This window comes from Pipra filicauda, unplaced genomic scaffold, assembly GCF_003945595.2.
Source record: "Pipra filicauda isolate LSUMZ 115617 unplaced genomic scaffold, ASM394559v2 scaffold75_size2874737_pilon, whole genome shotgun sequence".
Classification (NCBI taxonomy): Eukaryota; Metazoa; Chordata; class Aves; order Passeriformes; family Pipridae; genus Pipra; species Pipra filicauda.
Genome location: NW_024104931.1, coordinates 1,238,785 through 1,265,659, shown reverse-complemented (window position 1 = coordinate 1,265,659; position 26,875 = coordinate 1,238,785). Strand labels below are relative to the sequence as shown.

The 26,875-nt window shown below is 40.0% G+C and overlaps 1 protein-coding gene across 14 annotated transcripts in view; it reads right to left on the bottom strand.

The window, feature by feature from the left end:
• TTLL5 (tubulin tyrosine ligase like 5) overlaps positions 1 to 26,875 on the bottom strand; it is a 137,777-nt gene that overhangs the window by 50,515 nt on the left and 60,387 nt on the right. For 9 of the 14 annotated variants that reach the window (XR_003540519.2, XR_003540520.2, XM_027720031.2 and 6 more), the window contains 5 exons: positions 25,832 to 25,965; positions 25,128 to 25,241; positions 24,320 to 24,730; positions 22,317 to 22,507; positions 3,867 to 4,021 (listed from right to left, as the gene is read on the bottom strand). Coding sequence is in view for 11 of the 14 variants with exons in the window: in XM_027720031.2 (XP_027575832.1) it covers positions 3,867 to 4,021; positions 22,317 to 22,507; positions 24,320 to 24,730; positions 25,128 to 25,241; positions 25,832 to 25,965 (1,005 nt within the window). In the remaining 3 variants the exon portion in view is untranslated. The other 5 variants (XR_005566592.1, XM_039389686.1, XM_027720039.2 and 2 more) reach the window with 5 other exon arrangements.

Below are 26,875 nucleotides of genomic sequence, written 5' to 3'. Positions count from 1 at the left end.
TGTGAACACTTGGCAAATGCAGCACAGGACAACAGTCAGGCAGCCTCGACTTTGCAAGGAACTGCAGGGAGCTCAAAACAAATGATTTGGAAGAGAATAAAAGTCATTATCAACCCAGAACTACAAGGCAACACATATGTAACACAATCAGCCCGTGATTGCTGTCTGGGGTCTTTCAAGCAAAACTCAAAGATTCAATGAAACTAGAGAAGCCAAATACACCACTGCAGAAAAAACTCTCAAAAGACATCTGGGATTCTTCCTCACAAGTCCAAAGGATATATACTTAGTATGATCAGAACAGAACATCTGAAACCTAGAACGTGTCTTACATGTACCCATAGCAGTAAATGAATTCTTGGAGGAGAAATCCACTGTCTTTTGCAAAAAACAAGTGGCATAGCAGCTGCAAATTCCAGTGTCAGAAGCTTCAAGTAACCTCTGACCGCCGTCCCCATTACTAGGGGTTATGCAGCACTTTGCCAACAGGTACTTTAGTTTATGTTCTGAATCAACAAGCTTCACTCTGTCAAACAGCTGATTTTTTACCTTTATTATGCATTCAAGATAATGCTTTATCAAGAGCAGTTCTAGTGCGGTCTTGGCTTCAGTGACTGGTAGTTTCACTGGATAATGAGGAATTACTTCCATATTTGTGGTCCTTAGATTACATTATTAAAATTGTGATAAAAATAATATATGGCAACCTTAAATAATTCTACTGCAAAACATGTAATCACGTTTAGTGCCTTTACAGCACAATGTGAGGGGGTGACAACCCTACCCAAATAATTGAGTGAGAACTCAATCGAGACAGAACTGAAATAGGGCACTGAGACAGGACTAGGATTAGAGTGGGAGAAAACAGATTTGACATAAATTCAATGACGTACAGAGGGTAACAAAGGCAGGTCTGCAGTAAATGTGGCAGATGCTGACAGCCATGTTACAGTAGTCAAAAGTAAGCCCACATACAACTTGGAACATCTCACCTGTTGTGGAGCTCTGCAGGCTTCTTTGTTTGAGGTGCAGCAAAAGACTAAGCCATCATTTGAGTGGGAATAGCACCAATGCTTATAGAAAGTGACAAAAAAATTTTAAAATGCACAGCAGTGTAGATTTATAAAACAACATTTTAACATATTCAGAACTGTCCTCTGTCTCCACATTACAAACCCAAGATCTCCTTTGCCTTTTGGCAATAGGACTACTAATTTGGCACCTCACCTCATACAGCCAAAAGAATTCAACAGAAGGAGTCCTTCTGAGAAACATTTAGATAAGTCAGTACTCAGAGAGTGGGTATTAAAGGGGAGAAAGATTTGTCAACAAGAATAGTCCAAATCCTATAGATTGCAAACATCAGACCAAAATTTTCAAACCAACCTCAGCAGCACTAAAATGGCTTAGATTTACCACAGAGTCATACAAAAACTGTAGGGACTGCATTTCAGAGGCAGATATTTGAACTGGAGCCAACTGCAAGCCAGATAAGAGACCCATTTACAAAACATTTTCATCCTTGCCGAATTCTGCAAGTGATAGACCAGAACCTTAATGGAACAAAACAGAAAGCTTTTCTTCAGTTATCCAGCACTGAGCACAGACTGACACCCATCAGATGACCCTCTGTGAACTGCTTGCTCCAATGTAACTAATCAAGTAGCAAAAAAGGCATTTACAATACAAGATAGCAATCTCCATATATCATGACCTTGATATTCTTTTTGGAATTCTCTCATAAAATAAAAGTTCACAGACCAAGTAATCCAGCACTGCCTCAAGAATGCCTTTTTTTTTCATTTCCAGATTTACAAAAAACTTTTAACTCACAGTATTCTGGCCATTCAATAAAAGCATCCATAAAGATAAAATAATTCAATAAAGAGTCCTAAGACATCTTTCTGTCACTTTCTCTGAGGACAAAAACCAGAGCAACTGAAGTACTGAAAGACTAAATGATTCATAAAAGGTTTGAAGATGGAATCTTTTATCTGTTGTGACGGGAAAATTCTGAAGCATTTTCAGATTGCTGTGGAAAATAAAACAGAAATTTTAACTACAAGCATTAAACTATGCACACAATGCTAGATGAGGCACAGCCCTGAAAGTCATTCAGAGCAGAGTTCTGGGCATTAAATGGTGGGGTTTGCAGCTATATCTGTGAGCCCATGAAAAGGTGCAAGCAGAGTCAAGAAAAAGAACGGAAGCTCTAGGACAGCCTGCATGCTGTTGCTCTCCCAAGCCGTGTAAGAAGAAAACGCAGTTTACACCTATTGGGTAAGTTCTTTATTTGGATTAGGTAATAGCTTGCCTGGCTGGGCTCCAAGAGCAGAATCACTACCACCTCTCTCAATAACTTTAAATCCCAGAGGCAAACATTGTCCTGGAACAGAAACAGGCCAGGAATTCATTTCTCACATTCTTCGTCTTTAGGCAGGGTGAAAAGCAGTGACTGATGGAATAAGAACAATTTTACTTGAGCTTTCCAAATCCCATTACAATTCTCCTACTGAAGGACCCTTGTGGGAAAGGATGACCACTCTGGTCACATGCCTTCTCCACTGTGTGTCTCCCTCTCTCACCTCCCTCCATTTTCCAGCAGCATTCAGATGCCAATGACAAGAACCAGTGTTTTCATGTGTACGGTGCTTTCCAGTCCTAAACTCATGTGCTGGAGAAGCTCTGCTTCATTATTCTTTTTAAAAGACAAAAATGAAAGCTTAGGCAAAGGAATAAATAATATTTACTGGAGTGGCAAAGGAAGAACTCAAATCTCCAGCAGTTCCGGGCTTGTATTCAGCCTACAGCAAGCTTGTACACAGCAAGCTTGACTTGCTCCTAGTCTACAAGATCTAGACTTCTGTGAGTCAATCTTGCTACTCTTTCAATCCCAGGAAGAATGGTTTTACTGCAGAATCACAGTCCTCTGCCCTGATTCCCATGAGCATACTAGCTATAAATATAAATTCCAACGTCCAAAATTCATATGGAGCATAAAGAAGCCATCTGGAAAAGAAAATCTAATAAACACTGCTCTATCTATGCGGTTCTATCTTTGAACAATCTAAACTTGATATTCACAGAAAAAGCATGAAGATGAGGACATAGTGGAGATTTTTGCAGCATTCTGCATATATGTCTCAACACTAGCAAACTTGAACTTAAAGATGCAGAGAAATCAAAGATAGACATTTCCCTCTCAGCCTACATGTTCATCCAGGCCCTTATTTCACCGTGAACCTGACAGCTCTGGGAACATAACTATTATCATAGGCCTAGTTTCCCGATCTGAGAAGAACGATTACTAAGCTCTTAGATAGAATCATGGAACTGTTTATGCTGAAAAATACCTTTAAGATCCTCAAATCCAACTGTTAACCTTAACACTACCAAGTCCACCACTAAACCATGTCCCTAAGTGCCACATCTACGCATTTTTTAAACACTTCCAAGTGGCTCCACCATCTCCTGGGCAGCCCATTCCAATGTTTGACAACCTTTTTGGCGAAGAAATTTTTTCTAGTATCTAACCCAAACTTCTCCTGGTGAAACTTGAAGCCATTCTTCTTGTCCTATTGCTTGTTATTTGGGAGAAGAGACCAACATACACCTTGCTACAACCTCCTTGCAGGCAGTTGTACAGAGCAATATTGTGTTGCCCCCAAGACTCCTTTTCTCCAGGCTAAACAACCCCATCTCCCTCAGCCACTCCTCAAACTTGTGCTCTAGACCCTTCACCAGCTCCACTGCTCTTCTCTGGACACACTGCAGCATCTAAGCAAGAAGCCAAACATAAATTATAAATGAGCTCCTGAGTACATTGCATTCTTCTTCCAAAAGCTAGAGCAGCAATTTTAACTTACCTGACTGCTGAAGAGACAGATCTTTTGTCAGCTCTATGAGTGTCTGACTGAACAGCCCACAGTGACCCTCTTTTGTTGAGTGGTGACCGGTAGCTCTGTGGGGCAGCTGCATTCCCCTTGCTTATAGCTCCACTTGCCAAGTTCAGGTTTGTTAACTAAAGAGGCAAAAAAAACAAAACAAAAACAAACCCAAACAAACTATCAGAAACATTTAAAAGCCAAGAAAAGAGTAAAAGGCATCACTATGTAAATGGGATAGAGCATTTACTAAGAAAAGGGAAACTGCTAGAAAAGGGAAATTTTCAGACGCAAAAAACCTGTGCTAGTTGCATAAAGCAGTGGAAGAGATGACATCAACAGACACTGTGCTTGAAATGAATTCAAATGCTAGCATGAAAATTCAACCCTTCCATTCACAGAACAAAGAGGGGAGAAAAATCCCAAAGTAAGAAAGCAACATCATGTTCCTGCCATGTGAAAAAAATTAAATCCACGTGCACTAATCAAAAGCTAGAAGCTCATATTACATTGAGCAGAGACCAGACTAACTCTCCAGTCATCATGAGCTGTGTAACTAAGCCAGCAACATGCACCTGTCCTCTCCCTATCCCTCTCTATACATACATACATACAGGTACAACACAAAAGCATATGTATCTTGGATATAAAATTCAAAACCAAACTCGACCACACACAAAAGAAGCTTCCCACACAACCACTTGCAAACTGTTCACACAAGTAAACATACTGAAATCATGTTAGGTGTATGTTTGCTAGATCAAGCTCTAAAGAAGTTATCTGTGAGTTTTTAAGCGTATAATATGTATCTGTTTCTTTCTCTGAGCATTCTTCTTGAGTTGCTTAACTTCTTGAAAGACCAAACTGCAGGCAGATGCTATCTGTTAATGTATTGAAGAAAGCCTAAATACACAACACAATGGATCTACTACAGCAGTGTAATGGTTTACACTTGGGGAAAAAAAAAAATGAAGGTCACAAAACACTACAAACATTGAAAAGCTAACTCTGTAAAGGCCTCCCAGTCAAGCCCTGCCAGAATTAAGTTTATGACTCCCTTTAATTACATGATCACGTGTTACTTTTTAGCAGTGAAAACACCCAGTTCTGCACCAAGACTAGGATCAAACAGCAAACAAAACTTACCCATGTTGGCCCTCCTCACTTTGGTGGCAACTGAAAGGCATAGAGCCAATGAAACATGAGACACAGACAGAAGAGTCTAACAACTAGCCCTGCACCTGCTCCAGATCTCAAAGGTAATTGTTATTAAGTCACTTAAGGTGTAACTTCAGCATAGCTTAACAATGCTCTTTTACCAGAATTTGTAATTGAACGAGTACAAACCAGCTTCATTAAATAACTACACTCATACTTAAAATGGACTTGTTCAGGATTACAGACCTCATATCCTCTCACTGAACTCCAGAACGTGAACTAACATTGCAACTGAAGTAGGTTGTCACTCCTTTTGTGGTTTAGTAGTACAAGGCACTAAGCATTTTGTAAGTTCAGAAATCTTTAATTCATTCCTACATCAAGTTCTGGACAGAATTAAATTCTAGCGGTAACACACTTGGCTTTTGCCCACTTTTCCAAAAGCAGCCATCCACTTTCATCTCTTCTCAGCTCTAGTCTTTTCTCATTCTTTCTTCTCATCTGTGTGTCACTATTCTCACCTAGTCAGTTCCAGCTTCTGCATGTCAGGTGTCATTCTCCTTGTTTTTCTCAGTACAGTTTTGTTCTAACAGATTTGCAGCACTGTCCTCCCTACTAGTTCTGGCCTATGAGACACACCATTTCAGGCCTGAAACTTTCCACAGGAGTAGTTACTTGATCTGTTTTTCCACACTTCCATTCTTAGTTCCTCACATATCCTATTATCCAAGTGGTTCTAGTTCTATTCCCCTCCCTAGTCCACTCCTTTTGCTAACTGTTCTTTCATCTGAATGGTTCTCAGTGTCTTCTCCCAAATTATGTCCAGGCACAAATTTCACAGCCTCCTTGTCCTAGCTGTTCTCCACACCGTGGCAGAATTCCCACTCCTTCTGTACTGAAGTCAGACAAGTCCCCAAACCATCAAGGACCAGGTCACTGAGAACGCAGGAGAAAAGGAGTACACTAGGGATACAAATACAGAGAAATTGAGTTTAGCATGCTCAGTGGGGAGGGAACCTTCAGGAAGTTAAGAAGGTCTAGCAGGTATTGCTGAGTATATTTCACTTGAAGCTTTTCAAACAACTACTGTGCAATCAAGCTCGGACAAAATTTTAAATTCCAAATTGCTATTTCAAAGCATGGGAGATCCAGAGATTTAAACTAAAAGTTCTGCAGATATTAAAATGCATAAAATATTTTTTTTAATCCAGCCTTGGTTTTGTCTGGAATACTTCATCTTGCCTGAAGTGTTCTGAACACTGAACAATAAACATAGAAAATATGAATCCAAATAGATGATGTTTCAGAACACTACAATTAATTTAAGACAAGATCTTACAGTGGGACATATCAGGCAAGCTTAGTAATGGCAGTGTTATCCACCTTATATGGAAAACAGCATTAGCTGTCATTTTGGTGCCCATACCTCACCCTTAAACGTTGTTGTGTTCTGTAGAATTTAATTAAAATTTTAAGTTTCTACATTGCAATAACAGAAAGCTTCAATTTAGGTTTAGTTCTGATTGTGCCAGGCACTATACAAATACCTAACAATGACAGTTGCTGGCTACAAAGAGTTTATTGTCTGAAAAGAAGCAAGAATTGTAATGATGCAAACACAGAGGGCAACATGGTAAATTAAACAGGTTATATACAATTCTTAGCTTGTCAGCAACAACGATCACAACTTTGCTAACATTTTCTCTTCTCATCATCTTGATACTAAGATGCATTTAGTCTGATGAATTACGGCCTCAGTCCTGCTCTATTATTGTGACACGCTTACATGCTTTCCTCTCTAATATTGTATCATTGTTTATTTGAAAGCTGTCTCTCTAAGCAAAGCAGGTGAGCAAATAGCTTCCCATGGGTAGTAGGGCCATTTCACACATTCCAGATAGACAGGTGTTTAAAGTACAGCAGATTAAACACAGGCAAGGGATTCAGAATGAGAGAGCGAATACCAGCAAGGTTTAGCTGCAGCCAGTGCAACCAGTCCAGCCAGACGGGTGTTACTGCTTGTTACTATGCCATGCACTGAAACATTTCAGCTGCTATAATTAGCTTGCCAGGATGTTGCATTGAAGTATTGCTGAGACACCCCCAACACATCCGTGGTCAGCAGGGGCTTCATTTTCTAGTCTTCCTGTGCACTTGATGGAACTGCATTATTCCCTTCACAGAGGCAAATACTTAGCAACAAATCAGTTGGTATTTTGGTGTAAAAGAAGGTAATGTATAGCACCTGGACCAAAAGAGCCATAAAGAAGAGCTTGTAGCTTCAGAAATTGTAACAATGGAGCAAAAAACAAACGAATTAAAAAAATACCCCTAAACCCTAGAAAGTCAGGCTAGCGAGCTCAACAGAGAAGGTGGTTATTAGTGTGGATCTACAAGAATAAAGTTATTTTTCACACTGAGTTGCAACAAGATGGGTTCAAACTCTCCTGTTCCTCATTAGCAGCAATGGAGTTTAGAGTATTTTTCCTGACACTGACAGTGTGACAGGAGACCTGTGCATGCTGCAGTGCACACTTCAAGCATCCCTATTTTCAAACATCTCTCCTCACATGAATGCATTCTTCATGGAGTCTATAAAAGGCAAGACAATACACAGCTAACACCTCTCAAGACAGAAAGATTCATAAAGTTTTGCCACAATTTTTAAACTGTCTGGGACAGCAAAACCATCAGAAGCTGAAAAGAACATGCTGACAAAAGAACATCATGGGATAGTAAATACCAAAGAGTTCTCACAGAAGGAGAAAAGCCCACTTAATGTACTTCTATTTAACATATAACACAAAGAAACAGGGTTGTCACAGCCATATCAATAAATAGAGCCCTGTGTTAGAAACAGCACATATATGCAATGTTATACTTAGTTCAGTAGAATGCTAATAAGCCAAAAGACACATTATTGCATAATGCTAAAATACATTTTGTCCTGGATTACACAAAAATTCTGGTATCCACCTTTTCTTTTTCCTCCTAATATGCCTTTTTGGTGTTTTGCCTTCTTTAAAGAGACTGAACTGCTAGTGATTCACTCACTCAAGCATTGGACCACCTGCAGTGACCGCCCAGGTGCTGTAAGAGACTGGACTATTGGTGCTCATGGCTCAATCAGCAGTGTGCTTTGCTAACAATGTCCAGAGTGGCCACCCAGGCCAGGGGCTGAAGACGTGCACATCCAACACCTCAGCCTACAAACTGCCCGTTAAACAAGATAAGGAAAGAAGCAAACCCTAAGAGGTGGGGTAGTGCTTCTTTTTCCTTACATAGATTACTCAGCTGTGATAACCCCCAAACATTCACACCAAGCCTGAAGGTATTTATCTCTTGTTGACAAGCCATAATGGACTCACCTGCAAAATCTTAGAAAGTGTCAAAGACTCCCTAGTATCCCACTCACAGTATTACATCATCCAATGCAAAACTCCCTGCTCCAGGGGAGGTATTGGAGGCATTCCTACCTGAACCTGAGTGTATATAACAGTTTTGAGGCTTCTACCATCACCTTGATGGATCCAGACTGCAACCACCACTTCAACCAATAAACATCGAAATTGCAACAACCAAGTCTTGTTGTGGATCCAACGGGTGTCTTGCCGGTCCTTCCAGTCACCTGGGGGGTCTGCAGTCCTGCCCCAACTGCCTGTACCGGCACTGCAGCCACTTCCTGCCAGCGCTGACTCTCCAACTTTCCTGACAGGATTCCCAGGCATGGGGAGGCAAACCACATAGAAGGGCAGCCATCTTGTCTCTGTCCTGTGGCTGTGGTTTTCTTCCAGGTGGAAGAGACCAGCCGCCATCTCGATTTGGTCTGGTGGGTGGGGCTCGGGAAGTTCCTCCTCATCAGTTGGTTTAACTCAGTTTTATCAGTATTGTTATTAGCATTCATCTTGGTACAGAGTTATTTTTTCACTTACACCTGGGCATATTTGGTATCTCTCTCTCTGTACTGGAGAAACCAGAGGTATTGAATCTGAGACTTCTTTTTGAGGTCTCTGCTTCTCCAAACTGTTTCAAACCAAGACACCTTTTTACATTTATTTTTAAGTGTTACAAGGTAAGTTAATGACTGCAATCACAAGGAAGAGTCAGAAGAAGAGCTTAATATCTTTAACTTTTCTGATCTACATTATACTAGTCCTTCCAGAGTTTCCATGATCGTATTCAATAATCTTGTTTCTATAATAAAGTTAGCATTTTCTTTTTGATCTTCTCTAATGGTTCAAAGAAGCTAAATCAGTGAATTATAACAATGACCAAAAAAACCCCACAACCAATAACTAGTGCTACAGATCAGCCTCCACAGATTCAGGATAAGCCTCCCGAAAGCCTGAGTGTTTCTCTTGCTAGTTTACGGGAGTCAACCAGGATGAATAGGTTGACACATCATCACTAGAAGTTGTTACTCTGCCCCTATTGGCAGGCAGTGAAAAAGTTACTTAAATTTTCATTACCAACATCCTGAACAGCAGATCCTGACTTTCACTGGACTATGTGTTACAACACTGAGCAAGCAGTACACTACAAAAATTGCCTACTTGACCCTCCCCAGGTTGGCAGTTTTAGCATTTTTCTGGCAGAAGCCAGTCATATGCCTATAAAGTGCTGGGGATTCGAGATCTAAAAAAAACTACAGAGTCTAAGATCATTTCTCTTACTTGGAGACACACTTGCATCCCCTCCAGTTCACACATCTCACATTTCCATTTGGATCTTTCTGACTAGTGAGGAGGAAAAGATTTCCAGAGTTCAAGCCATATCTCAAACATCAAGGCTAAGAGGTATGCCAAAAGAATGCAGTAATTTTTTGTCTCTTCCAAAAAAACCTTCAAAATGATAAAAAGTTCACAGTCAGAAACGGGAGAAGACAAAGTTTTCAGCACAATGTAACCTATCAACAAGTTTCAAAGGTATATATAAATGAACAGTTTATTAAGAAACTTTTTTGTTTAAAGAAAGATTGGACAAGGATCATGGTAAGATGCACATAAGATCACTGCTACTCTACCTTATGACCAGACCAGAATCTTAAAGTTTTGATGTGTCAGACAGGACAAGATGACACTGCATCATAAGCTCAAAGAGGGAACCATTCCACCTGAAAACTGAAAATGTGCAAAAATGTCTCAACATTTGTAATGTGTTGTTTTCCTTAGCCCTTTGATCTATTTCTACACATGTGCTCTCTCTGCACATGTATCCATATGTTTACCCAGTCTGACTCCCTCAAGAACCCTTCAGTCAATCCCTAATTCTCCATTTTATTACTTATTGTTCATCCAGCAATGCCATCTTTTCCAATAGCTTGTAAATGAAATGTGTTTTTTCTTTCATTACCTGGCTTCCTTACCACTGTAGTTGATAGTCACTTCCTTATCACTATAGTCAAGCCTTCCTCAGACAGATACATCTAAGGCTTTCAAGATCAGTAAAATTTTGAACAAAGAGGAAGAGCTAAGAACTTGCCATTTGTAAAAAAGAAAAAAAAAAAAAAAGGAAAGAAAGAGAATTTTGCTTTATTCTTTCAGTTATATTTTTCTGCCTTCAGAGATGACTATGACTAGATGCTATAACAGTATAAATACTCACTGTTAATCTCTTCTCTCCCCACTGTATGTTGTATTTTCTTGGCTTTACCACAGAGCTCCTGTCTACATCTGTGATCTAGCGCAGGCTAGCATGACTTGGTCTAACACAGCACACAGGTCTGCCAGTACTACTGGAAACAGTCCAGCTGCCTTGCCTTCCTTAATGCAACAAGATACTGAAGGCCATCCCAGTATGGGAAATAAACACCACTCTCTCTTAAGAGGCAAAGGAAACCCCAAACCATAAATAAAACACACACACAATCACTGTCTGAATAGTGGCACAAAATATCCCACTACAAATTCTGTGAAGAAACCACGCAATACAGATCTTTCTAGAACCACCTTTTTGTTACCCAGGCCATCTTGCTGACCATACCCCTTACTAAAGCACCCTCATTTTAAGTACAGACTTAAATTTGCAGGAGGAACCAGCCAGAAGAGAAGAACTGGGGCTAGCAGGCTAGGAAGTGTGAAATCTGTGTGTTTACCAAGGCTGATCTGGCCAAAGGCCTGTGACATTCCTTCTCTGCTCTCTGAGCCTACCAGCTTACAGGATATACATATGCATACAGAGCACAAGTGTTCCAGTCTCCAGAAAATGTTCCAGACAAAGACCTGCCAGAGACATTCCTGGGAAACCTGACAAACTTGCAAATTCCTTTGTAGTGTCTCCAGCATATGCATCCACTTAACAATGAAAAAAGAAAACCCAAGTTAGCGCTGCTGTTGTGGATGGCTGAACTCCCCTCTTCCTTCTCCTGAAAAAGTCAGGCTTTCATTTAGACACTCTCTGTCTCAGAACTTCCCAGTGGAAGTGATTTTTATAAGGCACAATCCTGCCAGAAGTTTGATGATCAGGGTGTAATCTTTCCCAACAAGAGTTCTAGCTGCTCAGCCTGGCCTGTTTGGTGACTATCTACAGATGTTGCTGTATAACAACAAAACTCTCTCCTCCTATTCCCTTTGGAGCCTCAGAGCAAAAGGGGTTCAATTTGAGCACTGCAGAAACTACATTGATATTTTCACTTCCTACAGCCTCTGCTGAGATGGTTACATTACTGCTGATGCTACAAATTAGTAGTACTAAAAGTAATTCCAGCTTCTGTGTGAACAGCTGGGGTGAGAAGGGGATGGGGCCCTACACCAGTACAGAGGTATGTGAACAAGAGGAGAAGAATGCCCCTCAGACTTTATGTCCTGCCTCTTGCTCCTCTTCCTACAGTAAGATGCCTTTTTATTTTACACTTCCCTTCCTCTCCATCAGTGGAAGGGTAAAAACCAATGAAATGGTTATATAAGGAAAATAATCTGATTAAGATGCAGGTAAAGTGGGTTGAGTCAAAGCAAGGGCTTATCACTGAAAAAAACCCAAAACACAGCACCTCAGTGGGAAAGCATCCCCACCAAATTCCTGTAAGTATTTGCTGCACCCTGAGTTTATTGGTCTTGTTGCAGTCACCACGTTATGCTGTTCAGCTCTAGACATGAAAGAGCTGATATCCACTGGGTCCTGTACAGTGTGTTTTGGCAGACTGGCAGTTTGCTTTGTGGCACTTTTCTTCTGTTGAGGATAAGGCAGGCCAGGGTACCACACTGTGCAAAGACAGGTAAATGAGGAGTGGTGTGGCTTCCAATATTGTCATAGCTGATGTTTAACATGATGAAGCTCGTTATTTTGGGATTCCTGTGGCACATTTCCACAGGACACCATAAAGCGTTCCTTTCAATTCTTCCTCACTCCCTCTCCCTGGTCCTAAGGTTTAGTAAACTCATCTGCTTCTTGCTAATTTCAACCTTCTGTCCAAATAAAAACCATACAATAAGATAAGCGCCCCATCCTCCTATGGATCTGTCAGTATGTTTGCAGAAATCCTGGCTGCTGGATCTTGGGTACTGACTGTTTGCATAGCAGAGATGGAGGCAGCTCTGTATAGCGTTTGCCTGGGTGGTCTGATGTTATCCCTGTGATTAAACTCCTCAACTGCAAGAACTGGAGCTATTCCTGATGATAGCTGGGACCTGAAATCTCACACTCTCCCTCACAGAGAGGGTCAGAATTCCTACCACGTTTCCCCTCCTTCTCTTCCTCCTCCTCCTGGTGAAGCTGGCCAATTCAACACATTCTTCAGTTCACTAGCATTAATAACTACAAAGTACTATAGCCTGGTAGATATCAACTGTAGCCCTCCCCACCAGGAAGTGATACAGACCTCACACAGATATAGCATTGCAGAAGAAAACCTTCTTTTTACCTTACAGCATACTTCACAGAGAAGTAGCATGCTATTCACAAAGAAAAAACCCATATGTATCCAGGATCCAGCCACCTGGCTCTAGATCTACACACACGCTGTGCATTTTAATGTCCTCTCTGTAGAAAGTCCTGCAGTGCAAGCACATGGAAATATTTTATGCTAAACATACATGAAATTTAAAATTTAGACGTTAGAATTAAGGCTTGGTAAGAAACACAGCAGAGAGAAAAGTAGCCTGGATGATTTTGGTCACAGTCTTCCTCCATCTATCCATCATGAAAAGCCAGCAGCTAACAGTAAGTACAAGCAAAAAAACACCCCCGTAGTTCAGCTGTCCAGAAGTCACATAGTTAGCCAGTAAGATCCCTAGATCACAAATGAAGGCAAGAAAGGCAATTAAGTCCCTATCCAATGAAAGGGGCTTACAAAACTGTATCTTCAGGTCTCATTCCCCAGCTCAACACCAATGTACCTGCCTTGATTCTCCACCTGTACTGTTGCCATCTTAGGCTCATGCAGGGTAACTGGCAAACTGAGCAACAAAATTTCAGGACAATTGAAAACTTGTATTGTTAACATGCTGACAACACTGCGGGTGAATCACTACACATACTGACAAACACATCAGCGCTCTGCAAAAATAATTAGCAATCATTTGATTGACATAACTAGGGAAATCACTAATTTCAGATACTGATTTAATCACAAGTGTCTCAGTAACCCACTTGCCATAAAGAAAATACTTAGCTTGACTACACTAAAGCAGTGTAGCAAAAAAAATTCTCAAATATGGAAGCAGCAGCATAGCCCATGTTCTTCAGTATACAAGATAAAAGGTCAGTTCAGAGCAACAGCCCAGCAAACTCGCTATCCCATCTGACATATCTCAGAAGATGGAAGAAATTTAAGCTTCCATGCATCTAACCGAAACATTTTATTGATAAGGAAAATGAATTTGTTATTTCTGTATGTTAAAACCTAGGGACTTATCATTTGCAAAATGCTCATTATTCTGTTTGAGGTAACTACAGCCTGTTAAGTTTTCAGCCTTAATGGTATCCTGTTGCAGGGAGTTTCAGAAGGTAAGTATATTCTGTGACAATAACTATTCACTTTTATTATCATTTTTTATTTCAGTATCTTCCTACTAAACTGAATATCCCCTTCTTATTATAAGAAACATGAATAAAATCAACTTTATTTACCTTGTCTTCCACTGCTTGGTATAAGTCCTTCATGCCCATCTCCTCCCTAAACAAACTTATTTTCACTTCCTCATTAAAATTTCATTTTGCAGTTGATTGTTGCAGTCATTCATCTGTGAATCCCAGTTATTTTTCCCCGAGTTCACTTAAGGAATGGCAACCAGAATTGAAAACAGTTTTTAAAGGGAGGTTATGTAATTCATGCTTACACAATTACATACTATTTCTTATCCTGTTCCTTAAACAATTAAAAACTTTTGTTTGCTGCCTTTACTGCTTGACTTAGAACAGGTATCTCCACTGAGCTTTCCAAAATAAAATTCATTTTTTCTTTCCTAAAGAAATAAGCTTTAGATTAGTCATTTAAGTGGCTAAAATTATTGATTGTCATACTATTTGTAAACGTTGAACTTCATCTGCCAGTGTCTTGTCCAATTAATGAAGCTATTAAATTTCTCTTAGTTTTACTAATAATAATCAACAAAAGAACACAGATGTACTGACAAATTACCAGGAGGTAGGCTCAAGTCTGAGTTTATAGCACACCCCTAACTTCACAGTCATTGAACACAGGACTCTTGCAGCCCACATTATAATGAAGGACAACGAGCTATCTCATGTAGCAAACACGAGCTGCACAAGCATGTGTTCACATGGATGAACACTATAGAGTAGTTAATCTACTGTAAATTCACACTCCATATCACCTTGCAACAACTTGTTTTTATTTTCATTCTTTAGGTAATAAAATGTCAGTCCTTGCGAACCTCCTCCTTTCAAACATTTAATTTTACACTCCATGTACATTCTGTATTCTGTATCTTCAGTTAGCCACTTGCAGTGTAGCAAACTGACTAGTTACTCTTTTGTTTGTTTTCTGGTTTTTTTTTTTGATCTGTAATAAAACTTTCCAGACACCTTGCTGGCTTAACAGTCCTTGCTAAAGTTGTAAAAAACTTTTTAAAAAGTTGCAATAGTTCCACTGGATGTTATTTTTCTCAGTTCAAAGAATTCTAATAGATAAGACATGGGTTGGGTGTTTTGGGTTAGGGTATTTTGTTTGTTTTGTTTGGGTTTTTTCCCCCAACTTACGTTTATCTCTGTGAATTCAAATTCTATTTCTATTTAATATATATCTCCTAGTGGAGCAAGACTCATTACTTTAATTTATAGGAAACTTTAGGATCCTTATTACAGAAAGGCACATGTGGCCTTTCTGTCCTATATACCAGCTTTATGACTGATTGCACCTTTCAGCAGAAACTTTGCCACTTCACTGTTGTGTTTCTGAACTCCTGAATGTATACCATCCAGCCATAGAAATCTCACAAAGCATTTTTTTCTTTTTTTTTTTTTTTTACTAGGAGCTTAATTTCATTACCTGGCAAGAAAATGTATCTCCTCTTTACCTACTACAGTGAAAAATAATGCAAAAGAAATTATTTAGTACCTCTAATGCCCCCATCCTCCAAATTTATTTTTCTATAGACCTAGACTGTATTCTCACTGCAATAATAAATTAATCTATCAATGGCATATTTAAAGAAATCTGATTTCCTATGGCACTGCCACATGTCTCCCTGGCAAATAACCACATCATTCACAAGTCTGCTGCCTATGATATCTTCAAGATCTTTCCTCCCCACATCCTCCTAACTTACAAGCAAGAAGCAGTACACATTGCAGCAAGTTCCAAATTAGACTCTTGTTCACTGCTAATTAATATATACATTCTGACTGGCTAAGCAGCAGCTTAGAGCAGATATGTTGAACTCCACTTGATTTTACCCCTCAACTGAAAGACTCTTATGGATCTTGCACTTCTATGCACTTAACATCTTTCACAAAACAGCCAAGAACATACTATAATTAAGGCTAATGTAGTCAAAACAAGGAATTTCAACACGGGCTTTCTCTTTCTTACTCATTTTCTTACGACCTTTTGAGATCAGATACCTCCTTATCATCCTACTCAGCCACAGACTTACCAGGTTAATGCTGGATCCTCAAAGGCACATTTTCGATAGAGATTCTGTGTTGCTTGCTCCCAGACATACCAGGCAGTTAACTAGAGGCACACCTTTCTATTTCTGGATGCTGTGGAGTACCACAGTTAGCTGGTGCATAATTTAGGCAAAAATTAGGCAGTGTTTGAAAGATATGTTATGGATAGAGGTACATAACTCCCACTGTTGTCATAATCTCAGATTTACTATAGATTTTATGTAATCACAGAAACATCATAAACCTGTGGTTTTAAATAAATGTAATTGAATAAAATTCCTCAGAAGTAAAAGCTAACATTCATTGTTAACAGCTATATTTAACAATAAATTCTCTCCCTAGACACTACAGTGTACACATTAATTTTTAATGCTGAATATTTATCATAATATCATAGTATCATTTGGGCTGGAAGGGACCATAAAGATCATTTAGTTCCAGCCTCTACCAGCGTGGGCAGGGATACCTTCCACTAGAGCAGATTGCTCAGAGGGTCCTATCCAACCTGTCCTCGAACTCTTACAGGGATGGAGAATCCACAATTTCTCTGGGAATCTCTTCCAGTGTCTCAACACCCTTACAGTAAAGAATTTCTAATATCAAGTGTCAAGTTCGAAGCCATTCCCCCTTGTCCTATCACTACGTGTCCCTGTAAAAAGTCTCTCTCCAGCTGTCCTGTAGACACCTTTTAGGTACTGAAGGCCAAAATAAAGTCACCTCAGAGCCTTCTCTTCTCCAGGTTGAACAATCCCAACTCTCTCAGCCTGTCTTCACAGGAGAGGTGCTTCATCCCTCTGATCATCTTGGTGGCCTTCCTCTGGACTCATTCCAACAGACTGATGTCCTTCCTGTGCTGGGGACCCCAGAGCTGGACACACTACTCCAGGTGGGGTTTCACAGAGCAGAGCAGAGGGGCAGAATGATCTCCCTGGACCTGCTGCCCACACTTTTTTTGATGCAGCCCAGGACACAATCGGCTTTCTGGGCTGCAAGTGCACATTGCCAGGTCATGTCCAGCCTCTCACCCTACCAGCACTCCCAAGTCCTTCTCGGCAGGGTCACCCTCTATCTGTTCATCCTCCAGCCTGTATTGATACCAGGGGTTGCCCTGATCCAGGTGCAGCACTTTGTACTTAGTCTTGTTAAGTCTCACAAGATTCCCATATGCCCACTCCTCAAGCTTGTCCAGGTCCCTCTGGATGGCCATCCTGCTGAGGGTGCACCTGATGCCACTGTGTCACTGATGAAGACACTGAATAGCACTGGTCATGATACAGACCATATCCTTCATAACATAACTGAAGATTGTCATACTCAAATGTGTCCTTAAGGCAACATCTTTTCTGCTCTTACCATTAAAGACAGCTACAGAAGTTACCCAAACAACTTCTCCTTTTCTAGTCTAAGATAGAATAATACTACTCCACTTTTCTCTCTATTCATCTCTCATTCATTCCTGCAACTGGGCAGTAAGGCATTGTACAGTGATACAAAGGAATTAAATAATGATTCTTAAGGACTCTACATCAATTTTTCTATTGTATATCACTGTGAAGGCACTCTTGTTTTCTCCAGGTTGCAAGAATGAGGATGCACTAATGACATTTCATACAATATAATGGAAAATATTTTTTAAAAACACAAATTAAAGGCAAAATGTTCTCATACGCTTTGTGAGGACTGAAAATTGAGTACAATGGAACAAAACCACACATCAGGAAAGCTTTAGCTTCCTACCATCTCCATCTCCCATATACTAAGAATTGCACATTCTGAGTATCAGTGTGAAGTTCCCATCTGGTGTTTCAGAAGTGAATGGAGAAGGCTGTCAAGACAGAAAGCTGATGTAATCACAAAAATCTTGTTTTCTTAAGAGGACAGATTTTAAACATCTTATTCAAACTCCATCAGACACTTACACTTAAAATTTTGCCTTTGAACATCAACATTTCGGCAGTCAATAATAATATAATATCAATAACTAATAAAAATCTATCAATAAAAATAAATAAATAATAAACTAATTTAATATAGAGGCTAAAAAACAAGAGTGTAAGAGAGGAAATATAAAACAGGTGCTTTGGACATGGGAAGGGAACAGTGAAGAACAGCAGAGATTGGAGAGGGACAGAGGTGGAGTCCCAGCCAGAATGACAACATCATTCCAAGCACAACTGCTGAGGCTACATTCCTGGGAACCCCAGAGACCTACACTAGTGCATGGATACCAGAAGCAATTCTCACAAAAATGGGAATGGAAAACAAGCTTCCCAGCTGCTCTTGGAAGAAGGTATGCATTCAGAGCACTCCAGCCCCCAAAATCTGGGCACAACAAAGGGAACCAAGGCACAGACAAAGACATTCAACTCTTACATAGTTCTTGCCCTTTGAAAAGAAACACACCCTACAGCAACAGCAGTATTTTCAAGTCATATACCCCTTCAAATAAATGATCCTAATCTTATCATGAAACATAATTAAATTGAAATATCAAGTCCCTTTCATACAGGCACTTACAAACAAAGCGAACTAACTCCAAGTTTCTGGAATGGTTTTAAACAATTGTACTATTTTTATTATTTAGGTAAGTAATGTTCTCTTCCAGGGATCATCTTCACACCAATTTATTTTAGAATGCTTTTTTAAAAATACTATCATATTTCAAGTGGTGTAAACAGAGGACTGAAAAGGGGGAAAACAACAATTCAGAATCTCCTGTCTAGAAATGCATAGGAGAGTAGTGCCCTGTTTAAGTCACCTGGTTACGAGACCTATCTCTCACCTTCTCTCAGTTTTCAATCCCTTAATTGTCTTGTCCCAAAGCCACCAGTGTTTCATAACCCAGAATCCCCAAAAACTCCCATCTCAAGCCTTTCCCCCTTTCAGCCCAGACCAACAGTCTTTTGACTTCCCCATTCCCTCTAGCTGTTTACTAAATCCTCTATCACATGTTTCTGTCTTTTCTGCCTCCATTTTCCCCTTCCTGGTTCAGACCAAATCCTGGTCTGCCCAAATCCATGATATCTATCATTCTGCAAATCACCTTCCAAACTGCCAGCCTACTCTGCAATACCTGCATTTCTGTTTATTCAATCTCTCTGCTTCAAATCCACACCCATGCCTAGTAGCTCAAAACCAGGTGTCCTGGTTCCAGGTCCCTCAACAATAAGCCCAAGCCTTGCTTGGGTCCTCCAGTTTTTCCTGTAGAGGTACTTGCTGTCATACTATTATGCTTTTATTGTACGCCGATACCTCTTATTGCCCTTCAGTGTCATGGCAGCCCTGTCTTCTCACAAAATCCCTTGGTCCTTGTTGCAAAACAGGCTTTAAAAGTCAGGCTGGATGAAAAAAGTAATCAGAATGACTCTTTGATGACAGAAGAGTAGAATGCATCTAGGTTAAAAAAAAAAGCACAAGTAGTAACTTGTATGCGTTAGTTATGTCCATCAGGCTTTGCAGCTACATCTGAACTTTTTAAAACACTGCTTTTTCAAGTGTGACTAAAATAATGGTCTCAGCTTAGAATTACTATGTGCCATAAATTCTGTACTGAAGAGGCAGATTGCCTTAAAAACTGTCCTCAACTGAATCTGAATTTTCATACTAAACAAGCTTCAGATTTCATTTCTCCAAAGGAATCATTTAAAAAACATGGCCAGGAGAACCACAGTAGAGAGCAGAAGTCTAGAAATGAAAGGACACAGGTTCAGGAAGGAAACTCATTGTCAGACAGAACTCCAGCTCTAAACTTTTCATTGACTCATGAATTCCTTTCTACATGGATCTTTTTCATGATGACAGAAGATGACAAATGCAACCCAAGCCATGTTTCTATATTTCACTACTGAACCAAAGCCTGTAAAAACACTGCATAGTCAAACACAAAATATATCAGTCAGAAAACCTACAATGTCTAGTAGGAGCTGAGGTGTCTATTGTTTGCTTGTCACAAAGAAGGGAATTAGCACCTCCATTCTCCTACTACACATTTCCCACTTCTTCTGTGGTTAATATCTTGGAAGAACTTAGAAGCAAAAAGCAATGCAGACACATTTACTATAATCAACATATTTCCAGAGCTATCCCTGTACTTCATAGCCTGTTTCAGACTTGAGTATACTGTTGGGAGAACAAAGATTGCGTGTGCACAATTTCCTCTGCATTTCTGTAGGCCTTGTCTTGGCATAGCTAAAGCACAAACAGTAAAAGAAACTGCGTAGCTAACATGGCTTCAGCCCTTGAAGTTAGAACAAAGGAGGATCAGTGCCAAGGTGAAGGTGGAGTTTCAAGAGGGTAAACGTGTGCCCTCAAGATCATATGGACACCTGTTGTAGTCCAGTTAGCACTGGACAACAAAGTATGTTTTTCTTATGTACCCAATACTGTAGAAGAGGTGATCATGCGTCGGGATGTAGAAGCAGTAAATAATGAGTATCCTTCTTGTAATAAACGGACATTTTGTTGATCATATTGGTCTTAGCACAATCTGTCTCTATCCCCTCCGCTGATAGTACACCTACACTGATTGCCTGACTGACAGCTAAACAGGTTTCAGTTGCCAGTGGAATATGTTCCTTTGTCACTCAAAACAGCTGTGCCCAGGAAGCTACACTGTCCTTCCCATGCAGAGCTTTGTGAATTCCTCTCTGAATTCCCCTTTCTATTCTTTCTAATTTAACTAGCAGCAAATAGCCATAGTAGGAATAGAGAAGTTTAAAAATCATTTAATAGCTACACAAATGGCTGCAAGAAGACTCCTTGGTTTCTCCAGATAGACCTAAGAAACCAAAGCAGAACGGGTAATGAATGGTTTTAGGGAAAAAGTCCACGAATTTATTTTTAAAAGTTCCTTTCTGAAAAGACTGAAACGAAACAGACAAATTTCAAATTTTTTCCCAAATATTTGTTTAGATACTAACTTTTATCCGTGGAGGCAGTTTCCATCATATATTTAGCTTTCAACAAGTCAGCATTTCCTGAATGAAAATGTTTCACTACCAAGTTTCTTCGAATAGTTTTATCAACAAACTTTAACTTAAAACCAGCTGAGAACCAGACTGACAGCTCTGAGTATTACCGGACAAGCGAACAAGAACAATTTGCCTAAATAGGATCTGGCCTGGTACAAGATCAGTCCTCAGCATCACTAGTATATTCAGTGCTCACATTCTCTGCTGAGTCCATCAACATGAAGGGGCTGTGCTTTTGTGACTTATCCGTTAAAAGGTGAAGACCTATCTGCAAAGAAAAATCATTCAGCTTCCTAGAGTTATAAATGCATCCCACATTTTGAAATAAACATACTGCCAATCATTTAACCAGATATTAAAAATCCAAACATATATCAATAAAATTGAAAGAAGCAAAAAGAAGCAAATAGCAGCAGCTGTTGCAACTATTAAACATGCCTCAGAAAACTTAGCAAAACATAAATTTAAAACAATACTTCCAAAACCAAAGAATTAGAACAAAGACATTTAAATTGTTTTTCTCTAGCAGATAAAGAGAAAAAAAATTATTTTCCAAGGCAAAATGCCTATTCTGGAGAATCTCCAGTTGGCAGCTTAATTAACTAAGAAATGTCCAACTTGAACACCTATGACGAGCACAACTACAGTATTTTATGAAGAAAAAAAGGTCTACGTGTGCAGCCATTTAGGACATAACTCAAAAAGAAATATGAAACTAAGTGGAATTCTACCAGAACTCAATGTAAGTTTGATATATATCACCACATTTAACAAAAGAATTATCATTTCCCATGTTAGTAAGTACTTCATTATGTCTTTATAATGTTATTGGAATATAGAATTTACATCAGAACCCATTCTGCAGACTTTCATTCCCAGCACTGTGATGACACACTGGAGCAATGAGGAAGCAAATTGCATGGAAGCCCAAATCTGAAAAGACTTGGGTTTATTGTTTAACAAGACAAGGCATGGATTTCATTTTTATAACATATTTTCTAATTCTCTGCTCAGTCTCACTTTCTCCTATAAAAGGACTTCAGCAACATTCTTGTAATCTCACAGAAAATTAAAATTTTGGTTACTGTAAACACTTCAAAACAACAAGATGACAGAAATCAATTTTCATGAGATTTACTCCTTACAGCATGTCTCATCCCAGCCCAGTGCTGACACAGAAGCCTGCAACAAACTTCTCTCTTGCACAGGGACTCCAGCTTTAGTGCTTACATACCTGCTGTGTAAGGAGACTGACGTGGCTTGGTGGGGAATACTGACAGGCTGCTTGCTTTTCTGTCAGCTGCTGCAGTTCTGCTGCTGCCATACTGGGGCCATGACATTTGCTCTGGGAAGAAGTATATTCAGCTTCTTTTTGCATCCTGGCTGAGCCCACACGCTGCCCACTTGAACTGCGATGGCACAAACCTATCAAACAAACATTTTGATATGCTTACCCAGCGGTATGTCAGACTCAGCCTGCTGATCGCAGAGACATAAAAGCAGATATGCCACTAGGAAGAATACAGAATACCTCTATTCTTCATGGGTATTGACTCTATGAGCAATTATCAACTCCAGACCTGTATTCCCTTCATTATAATATATCTAGTAGCACCCAATTCCAGAGAACACTGGCTGGTGTTACCTAAGTTAAATCTATAATGTTTTTCCTAAAGGCAAATGGATCTCTTCAAGTAAGCTGTTCAACTGGGAAGTAAAATTTATTTTAATGCCAGAAAGCTCACAGTCTTCAACTTCCTCCTGAGGGGAAGAGGAGAGGCAGGCACTGATCTCTTCTCTGTGGTGACCAGTGACAGAACCCGAGGGAACGGCCTGAAGTTGTGTCAGGGGAGGTTTAGGTTGGGTATTAGAAAAAGGTTCTTCACCAAGAGGGTAGTTGAGTGCTGGAACAGGCTCCCCAGGGAAGTGGTCACAGCACCAAGCCTGCCAGAGTTCAAGAAGTGTTTGGATGATACTCTCAGGCACGTGGTGTGACTCTCAGGGTTGGTCCTGTACAGGACCAGGAGTTGGACTTGATGATCCTTGTGGGTCCCTCCCAACTCTACGTATTCTGTGATTCTGTTGTTATTATATATAGCAACCCTAGTGAACATGTGCTGACCCTGACACACAACCTAAAACAAATACATACCATCATTCAAAATACAAAAAATTAGGTATCATCAGGACCAAGCTCTTAGCCTATATGTGGTTCCCAAAACTTTCCAAATAGATTAAAGTCTGCACCCAAATTCCTACAGTTTCTTCTACCCTTCACATTCCTTACACTCTAAATTTGCATTGCTCAACTGTGTTCTACCCCAGCATGATAGATTAGAAGTCTCTAAATCGTGGTTTTAGGATACTCTTGGATATGGCAGTGCTGAAACATCCTAGAGAATGAGTTTCAGTAACGAGTCATTCAGATCTTTCTTTTTTGGAGGTCTTGACACACTTCTTAAGTATTCAACACCTACAAGGTTTCATTACAAGATTTCTATGCTTGATAGACAGCCAAAGAACTAAGAACAGCACATAGAGAGGACAGGGCTTCTGCTAATAAAAACAATATTAAAATCACTAAAATCATTTAAAATCACTAAAGTGAAATTATTTCAGTAATATAATAAAGAAAATATACAATATTTAATTTCTCAGCTCTTTCTGAACAAGTTCAAAGGCTGAGTTCAAAGCACAAGACTGAGGGGAGACCTTATCACTCTCTACAACTACCTGAAAGGAGGTTGTAGTGAGGTAGGGGTTGGCCTCTTCTCCCAAATGACAAGCGACACGACAAGAGGAAATGGCCTCAAGTTGCACTGGGCAAGGTTTAGATTGGATATTAGGAAAAATTTCTTCACCAAAAGGGTTGTCAAGTACTGGAACAAGCTGCACAGGAAAGCGGCTGAGTCACTATCCAGGGAGGTATTTAAGACACATAGATGGAGCTTTTAGGGACATGGTTTAGTGGGGGACTTGGTAGGACTTGATGAAGGAATTGTTGGACTTAATGATCTTAAAGGTCTCTTCCAACCTAAATGATTCTATGATTGCCTGTTCATCTGGTCAATAAAAGGGTATCTCTGGCAAAACAAGGGCTGCATCCTGCAATCCTACTTCCTGTGAGAAATTTAGCACCATTCAACAAAATTCAATTCTGGAAACATAAAATTTTTACCTACTCCAGAACATCTCTGTACTCAACTAGCAGGTTATTATGCATCCCAGAACACTCACCGACTTTTGCAGAAGATGGTCGGGACAATCTTTGGCTGTAGATCTGAGCAGCTCTCTGAAAAGACGAGAATGGGCCAATGGTGTAACTACCAGGACGACAACGATGTAACCCTGCAAGGCTACAAGTCTCACTGGACACTGAGTTTGTGAAAACAGAAGAGCCGTCAGAAGCTGTGCTCTGCAAGGAGGGTAGTGGGGGTGGGGACTGAATCAGCCTGGGAGCAACTGGAGGAGCCGGCAATGAATGGTGACCATCCACCTGCGAATTTTCAGAGGCTGCAGGCTGAGACGGTACCCAGGAACTGGTACTTCTCTGGAATGTTGCACCAGAAACAGAGGAAGAAGCACTAGAACGGCTGCATCGAGGTAATTTCACTTCAGCATTTAAAGAGAAGGTGGGTCCTTCTGGAACTACAGAAAGATAATGAATACACTAGATGAGAAAAAGCTGCTTTTTAAATCCTTCGATAATATCAATACACATATGCCTCTATTCAGACACACTGAAGCCAAAATAACCTTATCTACCAGCAGACAAGAAAAGGCTCTACATGACAAATATCCTCTTTCAAGGTCTGCCATATTCAGATCTTCCCCCAACAGAGAGGCAGTTAACTCTTATCTAGTGCCCACTTTACAGTATCTTCTACTGCATTTAAAAGTAAAACCTGAAGAATCTTCCCCAAAATTGGGCATTTGAATCTCTCAGTTTGAACCCAAAGGTTCCAACCTTAGTTTAAAACTGTATTAAAAACACTATATGCCTTTGATTTTTTTTCTTGATGATGATTTAAGCCAGTTCACTTACAGGTTGATTTAACTTCTTTGGGTTTATAGCCTTTTAGTGCTCCTTCTGCAGGCAGATCTGCAACTGAACTTTTGGGATGATCACCTTTTATTTTTTCCACCACCTCAGGATGCTCTATAACAAAATCAAGGAGTTAGGATGTAGAACATTGCAAACTGTGGTATCATCATCAGAAGACTACAGAATTAACCTTGCCATAATAGACTTTCTTGCCAATATTTCCTGTAGACCACGCAGCTTTATTGATGACAATTGAGCTGTCAAGTATAGTAGTGTGGAGTACTGGATATATGTCTGGCACTGTTCCTGCTTCCATGAAATGCCTAATCAGGCTCAAATATACAGTTTCAGCCCTCCAGTCAGTATGCTCACTGTAGGCAGCACAATTCAGGCCTTGATTTCTTTCATTCCTTACTTTGATTTCAGGATTCTCTGTTCATTTTAATTCTTATGGGCTTCAGTTTGCACATTTTCATTTCAGTCATGACCCACCATAATTGCCAGTCCAGATTCATTCCATTTCACTTCAGGCAACAAAGTTAGGAGTGCAGTTACCCCAGTCTTCACATAACAGTGAGTTAAAAAGAAAAAGATATGCAGCCTCAAAACTGAATAACATTATGGAGGGGTTGTTCTTTTTTCAGACTGAAGTTAAACTGGATTTGTCTTCGCAACATCATCTCAGAACTGTCTGCAAAACTTACCACCTCGGGGCTGCTTCTCTGCCTGGTGACTGCTGTTCCTGTGTTTTGTGCTTGTGGATTTTGCTCCTAGGAAGATACTTGCTGATTTGTTTTTGTGTGTGTAAAATGTCAGTACTTCCTCCAGGTCACTTTCACTACAACAAAGAGAGAAGAATGGATGTAGAGTGAGGATGCTACGCTTTTTTGCATTCATGTAAAAGACAAGAAGTGATAACGAGACTCAAGAGGTGAGTGGAAAAAAAAGGTGAGACCAGACAAGCTAATGCCTTGCTCAGTTCCGCAGGGTAAGAGCAGAAGGAAAGCAACATGCCTTGGCTAAACCTGAGAATCCCACTGAAATGCCATCTTCTTATGCGGTAGAAAATTCAAGTCTTCCCAGGATAAATAAAGAGCAAGTGAACACTCCAAACACATTTGGGGAGATCGGGTCAACACGAGAGATTCCATTCACAGCTAAATTTGTGAATCTTCCCCAGGTGCCCTTTAGAACAAGCAGCTACCTTTTCACAAGAGAACTCAGCTCAGCCTCTGTTTTATAGTCATCATTAGTAGTTTCTACTCAGCAGTGGGGGGAGAAGAGGAAAGAGAAGGAAAAAGCTTGTTAATAAGCCAAAACTGCAGGACAAACAGAGCAGGCAATATTTTTGTGTAACTTAGAAAACTTGCATATGTTTCTCATTTTCTTTACAAGAAGAAAGTACAACTGCCCCAGTATCCTAAACACCTATTGGTCCCAAACCAGTATCATTTACTTGGCCATTCTAATTAGAGCTTATGCAAGTTGTAATTCTAATTGTTTTGATTTGCTTTCCTTTTGCTTTATAGTGTTGCCTCAACACTACTGAATGGCTATATGGCAGAGCAAACACCAAAAGCACAAAGTACAGTGCCAGTAACACTACAAGAAAACATAAAACAGGAATATAAATTAGAATAGTAACAGTTAGAATCCTTCAAAATATCCTCTGCATATTACATGTATAACTAGTCTTAGCTAGCCTGAGTTTTGGTAACAGCAATGCCTAAAGCTGATACATTGCAGTT